Source organism: Lemur catta, chromosome 13 (genome assembly GCF_020740605.2).
Source record: "Lemur catta isolate mLemCat1 chromosome 13, mLemCat1.pri, whole genome shotgun sequence".
In the NCBI taxonomy this organism is placed as follows: domain Eukaryota; kingdom Metazoa; phylum Chordata; class Mammalia; order Primates; family Lemuridae; genus Lemur; species Lemur catta.
The window spans coordinates 5,813,484-5,827,034 of record NC_059140.1 but is presented as its reverse complement, the minus strand read 5'-3'; the positions used below and the strand labels follow the sequence as shown (position 1 = coordinate 5,827,034).

The window sequence follows — 13,551 nt, the reverse complement described above, 5'->3', positions numbered from 1 at the left end:
AATATGTGAACAGTTATTAAAAGATGTGCCACATTGTTTACATTTGTAGGATTTTTCTCATGTATGAATTCTGTCATGTATAGTAAGTAAAAAGCACTGGGTAAAGGCTTTGCCACATCATTTACATTGGTAGGGTTTCTCTCCAGTATGAATTGTCTTATGTGTGGTCAGGTGTGAATGCTGGATAAAAGCTTTGCCACATTCTTCACATTTGTACGGTTTCTCTCCAGTATGAATTCTCTTATGTGTGGTCAGGGTTGAACGCTGCATAAAAGCTTTGCCACATTCCTCACATTTGTAGTGTTTCTCTCCAGTATGAATTGTCTTATGTTTCATCAGGTTTGAACGCTGGATAAAAGCTTTGCCACATTCCTCATATTTGTAGGCTTTCTCTCCAGTATGAATTGTCTTATGTGTGGTCAAGTTTGAATGCTGGATAAAACCTTTGCCACATTCTTCACATATGTAGGGTTTCTCTCCAGTATGAATTTTCTTATGTGTGGTCAGGTGTGAAGGGTGGATAAAAGCTTTGCCACATTCTTCACATTTGTAGGGTTTCTCTCCAGTATGAATTCTCTTATGTGTGAGCAGGTTTGAATGCTGGATAAAAGCTTTGCCACATTCCTCACATTTGTAGGGTTTCTCTCCAGTATGAACCATCTTATGTGTGGTCAGATTTGAATGCTGGATAAAAGCTTTGCCACACTTTTCACATTTGTAGGGTTTGTCTCCAGTATGAATTCTCTTATGTATATTACGGTATGAAGACCGCTTAAAAGCTTTGCCACATTCTTCACATTTGTAGGGTTTCTCTCCAGTATGAATTCTCTTATGTTTGGTCAGGTTTGAATTCTGGATAAAAGCTTTGCCGCAATCTTCACATTTGTAGGCTTTCTCTCCAGTATGAATAGTCTTACGTGTGGTCAGGTTTGAACGTTGCATAAAAGCTTTGCCACATTCTTCACATTTGTAGGGTTTCTCTCCAGTATGAATTCTCTTATGTGTGGTCAGGTGTGAATGCTGGATAAAACCTTTGCCACATTCTTCACATTTGTAGGGTTTCTGTCCAGTATGAATTGTCTTATGTTTCGTCAGGTGTGAACACTGGATAAAAGCTTTCCCACATTCTTCACATTTGTAGGGTTTCTCTCCAGTATGAATTCTCTTATGTTTGGTCAGGTATGAATTCTGGATAAAAGCTTTGCCACATTCTTCACATTTGTAGGGTTTCTCTCCAGTATGAAGTGTCTTATGTGTGATCAGGTTTGAACGCTGGATAAAACCTTTGCCACATTCCTCACATCTGTAAGGTTTCTCTCCAGTATGAATTGTCTTATGTATATTAAGGTATGAAGACCACTTAAAACCTTTGCCACATTCTTCACATTTGTAGGGTTTCTCTCCAGTATGAATTATCTTATGTGTGGTCAGGTTTGAACGCTGGATAAAAGCTTTGCCACATTCCTCACATTTGTAGGGTTTCTCTCCAGTATGAATTGTCTTATGTATATTAAGGTATGAAGACCACTTAAAATCTTTGCCACATTCTTCACATTTGTAGGGTTTCTCTCCAGTATGAATTCTCTTATGTGTGGTCAGGTTTGAACGCTGGGTAAAAGCTTTGCCACATTCTTCACATTTGTAGGGGTTCCCTCCAGCAGGACTGGACTTATGAGTAGAACGGCTTGAGCAAAATTTGAAGACTTTGCCACCTTCTAAATATTTGTTATGTTTCTCTCTAGTATGAATTCTTTTATACTCAGTAAAGTGTGAACATTTGTTAATGGCTTTTCCACATTCTTTACATTTGAAAGTTTTCTCTACAGTATGTCTTAACTTATGTGTATTTTGGTTTGATAATTTTCTGAAGACTTTCAAACATTTATTACATTTGATGACTTTGCAATAGCTAACTGTTGAAAATTGGTTAAATCCATTATGACATTCTTTCTGCTCCTTACACTCATCCACATTTTCCCAGTCTTTCCTTAAACTTAAATTATGAAGTCCAGAGCCTTCATAATTTCTCAGTAGCACTTTTTGGAATGAATCTTTCAGGATTTTCCCTGGCAAACAGTTTTGGCTATAATGAGAGGACACAGCTGAAACAAATAAAAATAACAAATTATCCCACTTGTTTTTTTCAGCCTTAGATGAACACCTATTACAAATCTAGCATATAAAATTACAGCAAACACATTATCAAGATAGCATAATAAAATACCACAGGCCCTAATACAGTTATAGCTACATAACTTTAATAAAAAATATACTAACCAAATTGCTTCTGTGTGAATTTTAAAACCAATTAAATATGTGCAGCATCCTGGGAGAGCACAATGCCAAAAACCACATAGAAGAGGAAGAAAAGTTTGTTACATTTACCTACGATTGCCCTTCCTAATATTAATATAGCATGGTTTATATGGGTTTAAAAAAATAAACTCCTGGATTCTCCCCAAAAGAAGGAAGGGAATTGTGGCACATATATATATTTGGACTTTTAGAGGCCTTTCCAGAGCCTGGTTAGTGTCTCCCATAACACAGAATGCTGAATGTAATTGTGTTGTGCTTTGGAAGGTGGACTGAGTTTGCTGCAAACAAAGGTAAATGACTGTTAAAGCAGCAGAGAGACTTCAGTACAAGTGGCAGACAATAGGTGTAGCAAATGATTACAGGGCCTTAAGAAAAACATGGAAAAATCACTTCACCTGGAAAATAAACATACAATTCCACAGAATAAACATCTTGAGAATAGATTTGGGAGGCTCCAAGAATCTGTTGCCCAAGCAATTCATATCAGAATCTCCCAGGACAAGGCCATTTTTTAAAGATTGTCAGAGATGAATTTTTATTTAATCCCCAAATAGCAACCAAAGATTATAACATACACAAAGTATCAGGATATCCTAGCCCAATAAAAGGAACAAAATAAATAATCAGAAATTAACTATAAAGAAATAATGCTATACAAATTACCTGAGAAAATTTAAAAGCCCCATCTGAATTGTGCACAATGAGGAAATGGAAACACACACAACTAAACAAATAGAGGAAAATTTACAACAGCAATAAAAAGTATAAAAGAAAACAAGCTGTGGAGCTTAAGAACACAAATAGAAATGACTGAGCTATTCTAAAATGTAAAAAAAAGAAGTAAGAAATCAGGAAGCTCAACACACTTTAATTAGGATAAACAAAAAGATGCATAATAAGACATCATAAGCAAAGCTTTGAAAGTCACAGAAAAGAGAATCTGAAAAGCTGAAAGAGAAGAGTGATGTGTCATCTATAAGCTTGCTTATATGACAGAACCAGAGGATTTATCATCAGAAACTTTGCCCAGCAGAAAAAAATTGGGTTATATACTCAGAGTGCCTAAAAAACAAAAACTGCACAGCATAAATACGATATCTAGCAAAACTATCCTCCTAAAAGAAGAAAAAATAAAGATTTATCAACATAACCAGATGCTGAAAGAGTCTGTCAGCACTAGATCTGCCCTACAATAAGTGCCAAAGGCAGCCCCTTTCATTGAAAATAAAATGATGCTAGAAAACAACACAAAATTATATAAAAATAATTAACTGAAGAGGGGAGAGGGCAAAAGAGCCTACTAAAGGCATCACTTGCTGGAGCACCCCAGAGGGAAGAAAGTGTTTTAGATAAAGTAAAGAGCGGAATGGGCACAGCTCATGTGTAGTTTGGAGGAGGTGCCGGAAGCTGCTGGCTACTTCACAGGGGGAAATTGTGAAGCAGAACATGAAAAAGGAAAAAGAAAAAGACGAGAAGAAACTGGTGAGAATCAAACCCAAAGAGGCTCAGAGCCCAGTGAAGGAATAAGGGAGTACTGCGTTTCTCCTTCCTACAAACCTTTGGTAATCAGTGGGCTACTCAGTTGTATGCGAGCTTTTCCACATTTATGAGCATGGACACTGCTGCACCCACTGAATCATGTGGACAACAGGAGTGCCTCTGGAGCTTGGATGTTTCATGCAGGCTTCCTTCCAAGGAGGGTGACTGGAGGAGCCAGGGTCCTGGCTCTATTCCTGGCTCTCTTCCTCCCTCCCCCACCCACGGCAGCTGGGAGGGCAGCCACCAATCATCACCTACAGTGTTCTCCACACCTTTACCTCTGGGGACCTGTGGTGGACCCAGGCGTGCCCAGTCTGGGAGTTTCCTGCCTGTGATACTCTGTGCAGACACTTGCCAGTGAACAAGACACACAGGCTGGATCCTGTGCCCCCACGACGTGAGTGAATTCCTAGAGGGCACAATGGAGAGATTTGAGAGATTCACTTGGTAGGCAAGGGAACCCACATGGGAAGAAACGATGCGAGAGTACAGTCGGGGTTTGAGCCACAGAAATCTGGTGAAATGCCCATACCCCCACAGGAAAGTTACGCTCTCAGACTCGAATGGATCCCCCCGCTTAAAGTTCCCAGCCTGTGGTCTCACTGTGGCTGAGGGCAGCATGTTTCTGTGCCCATTTGCAAACAGACACTGGAGGGAGCCCCTCAGGGCAGGGGTAATGAGAGAGCGGCGGGGCTCACTCCAAGAGCCAGTTGGTGAACTACAGACAGCCCCTCCCCCATGAGCAGTCTTTTTAGTTTTGATAGATCTTTTTGGCGCCTCTCCCAGTGGCTTTTCTCAGGGCACTGGGATAGGACTTTGAGCCCTGCCAAGACTTTGCAGAGCCTTCCAGGCTTGCTCAACCTAACCCCACCCAGCCTCACTCTTCCACTGTCCTTTGTTGTGGCGGAGAGTAAGCAATCCTCTGGGGACTGCAGGCCCCTCCCACAGTCTGAGATATTCAAATGCTTCTCCTAAGGGGCTGAAGCCTATTCCAGGCACAAAAGAACCCCTCTGCACTTGGCTCTTTCCTGCAAGCATCAGCCACTGACAAGGAGAATGATCATATAGCCCATTACAGCACCTACTGACTCAATCCAAGAAGGTGTAGCTGACTCTTATAAGCACCACCCAACTCAGAGCTTAAGCCAGGGGTCCCACTACAATTCACACTATTGGGAAGAGGAGAAGACAGCAGAATTGAAGTAGCACTACTTTTTAGGAGAGGAATCAAAGTTGCAGGGAGCTTGAACTGTGAGGAGTCTCCCCCATCCACTGCAGACCTCTGGCTCGTTGGGGAGCTGCTCAGCATTCATGCAGACACATCGCACATGAGAGCAGGGGATGATGGCATGGGGCAGAGATAAAGAAATCCTTACACACTGTTGGTGGGACTGCAAATTAGTACAACCTCTATGGAAAACAGTATGGACATTTCTCAAAGAACTAAAAGCAGACCTACCATTTGATCCAGCAATCCCACTACTAGGTATCGACCCAAAGGAAAAGAAGTCTATCAAAAAGACACCTGCTCTCAAATACTTCCTTCAGCACAATTCACAATAGCAAAGATGTAGAATCAACCCAAGTGTCCATCAATTTATGACTGGATTAATAAAATGTGGTATATCTATACCATGGTGTACTACTCAGCCATGAAAAAGATCAATGCCTTTTGCAATCATTTACATGTAACTTGGGACAATTATCCTAAGTGAAGTATCTCAATATTGGAAAAACACCACATGTACTCATTAAATTGGAACTAACTGATGAGCAGACACATGCACACAGGAAAGGAAAACTTGGTGGAAATCAAGCAGGGGGCAGGGGAAAAGAGAGAAACAAAAACCTGCCTGATGGGTACAATGAACAATATTTGGGTGATGGGCACACCTGTAGTCATGGCTCAAGTGTTACAAAAGTGATTCATGTAACCAAAAATATTTGTATCCCCTTAATATTCTGAAATAAAAGAAACCCTTTCTGGGAAAGAGATGCAAGCACATCTAAATAAAGTTCTGCAGTATTAGGATAATGGTGCAGAAAAATGCTCTTAATCATGCTTTAATGTTTATAAGATAAAAGCACAAAAATGATCAAAAACATCTGTTAGGCTTAGTGCAGTAGCTCACGCCTATAATTTTAGCACTATGGGAGGCTGAGGTGGGACAATCTCTCAAAGTCAGGAGTTCGAGACCAGCCTGAGCAAGAGTGACACACTGTCTCTACTAAAAATAGAAAGAAATGATCTGGACAGCTAAAAATATATATAGAAAAAAATTAACCAGGCATGGTGGTGCATGCCTGCAGTCCCATATACTCAGGAGACTGAGGCAGGAGGATTGCTTGAGCCCAGGAGTTTGAGGTTGATGTGAGCTAAGCTGATGCCATGGCACTCTAGCCCAGGCAACAGAGTAAGACTCTGTCTCAAAAAAAGCAAAACAAACAAACAGAAAAAGAAACATCTGTTAATGGATATACAGTATAAGAAAATACAATTAGAGACATAAATAACATAAATTTTAAGGCAGATGTAATAAAGAAGAATTTTTGTATACAAGTAAAGAAGAGTTGTTACTTGCAAGTTTAAAGTATATTGTTGTAACTGTTACAGCTCTTATGTAATCCACATGGTAACCACAATAAAATACCTATAGAGATACATTTTTAAAAAAGAAAGGATCAAAGCAAGTCACTACAAAAATCAATGAGACACAAAGAACAGAAAATGAGGAAAAGAAGTACAAAATACCTGCAAGAATCAAAGAAAACAGTTACTAAAATGGCAATAGTAATGTCTTCCCACTCAAACAATTATTTAAATATTAATAGACTAAAATTCCCAATCAAAAGAAAAAAATGAGTAAAGGGATTTAGGGAAATTCAAAATGTAAGATCCAACTATATTCTCTTTATAACAGACTCACTTTAGATCTAGTGGCAAAAAATGGACTGAAAGTGGCAGGATGGAAAAACCCACTCCATGCAATGGTTAAGCAAATGAGAGCAGGAGAGTCACAATTATATTAGGCAAAATACACTTTGAGTCAAAAGCTGTCCTATTTCATAAAACACACTACTTTAAGCCAAAACAGTCACGAGACAAAGAAGGACACTAAATAGTAATACAAGGGTTCATTCACTGGAAACCTATGATTTATATATATAAAAAATACTTTTATATTTGGGATCCTAGATCTCAAAACTCTTATAAAGGCACTTAGATTTTGAGATTTATTTTATATAGAAAACTATTATACACACACATTATATAATCAGGGTTCCCAAATATATAAATGTATATAATTTTTATAGACATATGGCTGATTTGTATTTTAATTAAACCAGACATTGATAAAGTGTATACAGGAAGCTACAATTTCAACCAAAATTATAATGTGTAGGCAAAACAAAACACACAATAAAGTTATGTCAAAGGACATAATTTAAAAAAGTAATGCAGTAATATGTCATTATAAAACAAGAAATGTTTAGATGTAAAATTTGATATAGAACAAGATAGAAAGTGAGACTGTATATAGAGAGTGACATTCACAACATGGTGGAATAGGAAGTCTCCTACTTTTCTGTCTCCCCACAGCAACTAAAATTTGGCAGCCATCCATGGACAAAAGTGACTTTATGAAAGCCAGGCACAGTAGCTCAAACATGTAATTCCAACAACTTAGAGGCTGAGGAAACAGGATCACTTTAGTCCAGCAGTTTGAGACCAGCCTGAGTGATATTATGAGACCCCCATCTCAAAATCTAAGTGCTTTTATAAAAGCTTTGAGATCCAGGAAGGGGGTTATAAAATAATACTAAAGCCCATGACCAAAGAGGGTCATTTTGAGAAGGCAGGCCCTCATTCAGGTGGTAAACTTGAGAACCCCTGGTCTTGGCTACAGAACAAGAAATGGCTCACTCCACTTGGTACCACTGAGAATTCTGAAGTGACTCTATAAGCAACTTCAGCTTCTCCCAGCTATGGTCAAGGGAGGATCCTCCCTCTCCAGAGGCCTGCAGGGATTGTCCATTTCTGTCCATGGAGGCAGGCCTACAGACCTTGGCACTCACTGTGGTCTCTGAAGCAGCTGTAACTCAGTTCCAGTTCTCTCAGCCACAGTGCATGGCCAGTGCTGCACACCTAGGGACCAACACCGTGCCCTGGGGAAAACCTCTCACATATTCAGTGGGAGCCACACTCATACATATACTTGACACCCTCCCCACCATATGCAGACCCAACTGCAACTTCCTGCCCTACAGATCAAAGTCCCAAGGGCAATCCAGTCTGCCCAGGAACAAGACAGAATTGACAACTGTCCAAGCCCCTAGTAACAGACCCACTGAAGGGAAGCATCAAAGCTGACCCAGAAGTAGCCTTGTAAGCCAGCTAGAATCCCTATTCTTTGCAAGTCCACAGGATAACTCATCAAGCTGTGGACCCAAAAATGAAAGACCTTTACCTGCTGAAACTGGTTTATGAAAACTGGATGACACATTTGCTCCTTCAAATGCACAGACACAAATGCAAGGCTGTATTGTACACACTTTCAATCCTTCTATTTTATCGTAATATTGGAAGTCTTAGGAAAAATATTGGGAAAAATTTTTTAAAGCCATCAAATAAAAAAAGTCACTATTTACAGATAACATGATTATATACATACACAACCCTAAAGAGTAGAAAAAAAACCTGTATAAACTAAAAAATACACTGAGTAAATGAGCAGAATATTAAATTAACATGCAAATGTCATTTGTGTTTTCATACAGTAACAATAAACTATCCAATAGAAAAGAAAATAATCTCATTTATAGTAGCATCAAAATAATAAACATTTTAGCAATAAACTTAACTAAAAAGGTGAAAGTGATTTACACTGAAAAATATAAGCTGGTGATGAAAGAAATTGAAGACATAAATAAATGTAAAGATTTCACAGGTTTATATACTAGCAGAATAAATACTGTTAAAGTGCCATATTATGCAATGTCATCTAAAGATTCAATGGACTCCCTATCAAAATTTCAATGGCATATTTTCACAGTAATAAGAAACACAATCCTAAAATTTTTATGGAACTACAATATATTTTCAGTAGCCAACATAATACTGAGGAAGAACAACAAAGCTGGAGGCCTCATACTTTCTGATTTCAAACTAATTTCAAAACTATAGCAATAAAAGCAGACTAGAATATTCATTTAAAAATGACCAAAAAACCAACGGTACAAAACAGAGAGCCCAGAAAAAAATCCATGCATGCAAAGTCAACTCATCTTTGACAGGGGCACCCAGAGCACACAGTGCAGAAACTATAGTCTCATCAATACTTCAATAATTGGTGCTAGAAAACCTGGATACTCACAAGAAAAAAATACAGTTACACCATTTCTTGTATACCATACCCAAAAATTAATTCAAACTATAGACTTATATAAAGCACAAATCCTTAAAAATCATAAAAGAAACACCTGGAAAACCTCCTTGATAATGACCTTGGCAATGAATTTTTTGGATACAACATTAAACATGTGACAACAAAAGTAAATATAAATAAGTTGGACTGCACTAAACTAAAAAAAGATTTTGTACAGCAAAGACAATGAAACAAGAAAACATAAAGGATGGGAGAAAACGGTTGCAAATCATATGTCTGATAAGAGACAAAAACAGTAATAATGATAATAACCCAACTGAAAACTAGGAGAAAGATTGAAAAGATCTTTTCCCAACAAAGACATATAAATGGCCATACGTATATGAAAAGATGCTCAACATCACTAATCATTAGGCACTTAAAAATCAAAATCATGTTAAAATACCACTTCATACATGTTAGCATGGCTAATATCAAAAAGAGTAGATAACAAGTTTTCACAAGCATGTGAAGAAAAAGAAATCCTTTATACTGTTGGTGAGTTGGAAATTGGTGAAGTCATTATGAAAACCTGTATGGAGGTTCTATTGAAAAATGAAAAATTAGAATTGCCACACAATCCAGCAATCCCACTTCTGTGTATATAATCAAAGGAAATAAAATCAGTATCTTTGACTGGGTGTGGTTGCTCATTTCTGTAATCCTGGCACTCTGGGAGGCCAAAGCAGGAGGATCGCTTGAGATCACGAGTTTGAGACCAGCCTGAGTAAGAGTAAGACCCCATCTCTACTACGAAGAGAAAAAATTAGCTGGACGTGGTGGTATGTGCATGTAGTCCCAGCTACTTGGGAGGCTGAGGCAGGAGGATCGCTTGAGCCAGGAGTTTGAGGTTGCTGTGAGCTAGGCTGATGCCACAGCACTCTAGCCTGGGCAACAGAGTGAGACTCTAAAAAAAAAAAAAATCAGTATCTTTAAGAAATATCTGTACCCCTATGTTCTTTGCAATATTATTCACAATTGACAAGATATGAAAACAAGCTGCTTGTAAAATTCTGAATGGATAAAAAAAGGCATATATACACAGTATATATATAGTCTACTGAATGTTATTTAGCCACAAAAAATATTATTCAACCATTTCATCAACACAGAGGGTCCTGAAGGACATTAGGTTAACTGAAATAAGCCAGGCACAGAGTGACAAATACTGCGTGATCTCACTTTTACAGGGAAGCTAAAATGATTGAGGTAGAGAATACAAATGTGGTTTCCAGGGCCTGCGACGGGGAAAATAGATGTTCAAAGGGTGCAAACTTTTAGTTATCTGATGAATACATTTTGGAGACTTAATGTATAGCACCATGACTATAGTTAATCATAACTTGCATCCTAATTTTTTCCAAGACAGTAGTAGACTTTAAGTGTTCTCAATAGAAAAAATTAAAGGTGATTGTGAGGTGATAGGTATATTCATTAACTTGATTTTATCAATCATTTCACAATGTATACAAATGTCAAATAATTATATTGTATACAATAATTATATATAACTTTTATGTGTAAGAAAATGTTATACATCCACATACACGTGTGTCTCTGTGTGTGTGTGTGTGTGTGTGTGTGTGTGTATATGAATGAGGCAGTTCCAGTAAACTTCAAACTAAGTAAGAGAAAACTACAAAATGACAGTTATTAAAAAATGAAGTAGCCAGTTGGAGCTTAATACATGCTCAGCAATGTTCTAAGCTTCCCAAAGACATACTATATTTAAGAAATGTAGGAAAAAGATAACTTAAGCTATATTAAAGTTGAGGAATTTGGGCATATAGAGTTTAAATTATTTATCATAGTTGATACAAAAACAGAATTTTGAAGTAAATTAACACTCGATGTTGTATATTTAGAGAGTTCCGATAAATTACTGAGTATGAATTTCCTGTAAAATTACATGTAAAACCTCCATAGGGTAGGAAACCACAAAGCAGAAAGCATACCATATTTGTTTGTGGTGTTTCTGGGATACCTGAACCAAGTTCTAATATCACAACTTCACTCACACATTTCAGATACGATGCAAAAGGAAAATGAAAAAATTGTTTCAGAGAGACTTCCTCAAAAATACACAGATATTACACAGATGTCCTGAAAGGCAATAGAACAGGACTCAGATCCTGCTGTCCCTTGTAAGCCACAAACAGAACTTTGCTTCTCACTGTAACCTTCAAGGAAGGTCACTGGTGGGGAATCAGTGCTTAGGGAACTAGAAAACAAAGACAAGACATGCCCTTATGTGAGACCAAGGGAAAGAAACCCAGGCTTCTTAGAAATCATTTTCATTGAAGCACAGCTTCCCAAACCCCATTTTAAGGTCTGGCTTCCTCCTTAAATTCTGGACCTCTCTCCCCTGTGCCATCTGCTTCATTCTCTCCCACCTACCTGGGTATTTGGCTACTGCAACGTATTTCTTTTCCTTCCAAGGTTCACATCTTTGCTCCAGACAGATGATCAGGTCTGGTTTAGAGACAGCAAGACCTATTTCATTAGAAAAAATTCACATGACTCTTACTGGGATTCTCCAATTACCAATCTAGTACTGTGCTCAGTAGAGAAAAGAGAACATATAGAAAATTCTAGAAAAATAATCCCCAAATACACTTTCCTGACAGAAACTTTAGAATACTTAGAAAGAATTTAACATTTGTGGGCTCTTAGCTCCCCTACCCAGTACTACGGAATCAAAAATTGGTGGTGGAAATTTTATTTCAAGGTATGGGCAACAATATTTTATGCCACTACATTTCTGCAATTACTACTAATGTAGAGTGAAAGATACAGATTTGCAGCTCAAAAAGAGGTAAGATTAATGTCAAGATAAAACACTTCGAATATTTTCTTTTCTATATCAAAAATCCCCAAGCTTTTCTTGGAAACAAGGATCAGAAACTCAGTCATGCAAAGCAGAAACTCCCAGAAAATAATTTACAAAAAATATGAAATTATTAGTGTGGAATGGGAACGGTGTATTGAAGCTATCCTCACCTACAGAGACCAGGTTTGTGTAGTTCTCTAACATCACATCCCTATACAAATTCTGCTGAGCAGGGTCCAGGCATTCCCACTCTTCCAGAGAGAATTCTATGGCCACATCCATGAATGTCAACAGTGCCTGGAAAAAAAAAATACTTACCAAGGAGCCATGAGGAGAGAGAATTTTACTGCTGGTGAAATGAGAGAGTAAAGAGAACTGGTTCTGACTTATACGAGTGACTGGAATTATCATATAACATAATTTTAACAAAAAAAAAAACATATTTCCTAATGTACTCTCTAACTCTGTGGAAAGAGTACAGTATAACATGCACAAAAACAGTGCAGTTACTATATATTTTAGATAATGCAGCATAAAAGTGAGGCCACCCAAACAGCCATGGACATTTTTGAGTGCCTTATTTATATCCTACATGATTAAGTTGTGTATATTTTTCTGATGGAAATATCATGGTGGGTTAGAAGGTACCTCTCAAATTTTAATGTGTACAACAATGAACTGAAGATCTGGTTAAAATGCAGATTTTGATTCAGAAGATATGGGATGAAGCCTGAATCTCTAGCAAGCTCATGAGTGATGCCAATGCTTCTGGCCCAGGAGGATATTTTGGCAAACATCCACCAACTGGGTTTATCCCAGTTTGCCAGACCAGTAAATAAAGATGAGAGCCTTCCTTTTCCAAAACAAACTGTATGAAAGAGAATCTAAGAACAAACAGGAACTTCCAGATTCAACGTGATGGTTTACACACATCTCCCCAAGGTGTGTATTGATGGAGAAAAATAATTTATAGTGGAAAAATCTCTTAAAGAGCACCTTAACTAAGTGTATAAAGTTAACAACCATAATAGAGCAAATTGGTATCAGGTGCTGATTCACATAGGCAGAGACAACATCATCTCTGTGACAACAGTGGCCAAAAAAAGCAAATAATTTTAATCTAATCATGAGGAAACATCAATTTTATGCAAACCTCAAGCTACATGTATCTCCCATGTTTTATAATCTCTAATAGTGTATGTAAACTCTTTTCTTAGCATCCTAGAAAGCAAGTCTCTTCTAATTATTCTTTTTTAAAACTCTGAGTTATTCTAGGCAATTAATGTCAGCACTTTAAAAGTGCATTTATTTCCACCTGTTATGCACAGAGCTGATGGAGCATCCACATGGAACCTAAACAGTTTCATGTTCCCCTTCTTCACTGATACCAAGGACCTGACACTATCTCAAATAAGAATCTTAAGCAGCCACATGATCCCA

General features: G+C 37.9%; 1 protein-coding gene across 1 annotated transcript in view; it reads right to left on the bottom strand.

Annotated features, from left to right (window-relative positions):
- LOC123649450 (zinc finger protein 708-like) overlaps positions 1 to 13,551 on the bottom strand; it is a 57,069-nt gene that overhangs the window by 39,348 nt on the left and 4,170 nt on the right. Inside the window, exons 2-6 of the mRNA XM_045567587.1 lie at positions 12,282 to 12,408; positions 11,679 to 11,774; positions 1,825 to 2,102; positions 444 to 1,500; positions 126 to 359 (exon numbers count right to left, since the gene is read on the bottom strand). Of these exons, the coding sequence (XP_045423543.1) occupies positions 126 to 359; positions 444 to 1,500; positions 1,825 to 2,102; positions 11,679 to 11,774; positions 12,282 to 12,408 (1,792 nt within the window). The remainder of the gene's footprint in view (positions 1 to 125; positions 360 to 443; positions 1,501 to 1,824; positions 2,103 to 11,678; positions 11,775 to 12,281; positions 12,409 to 13,551) is intronic.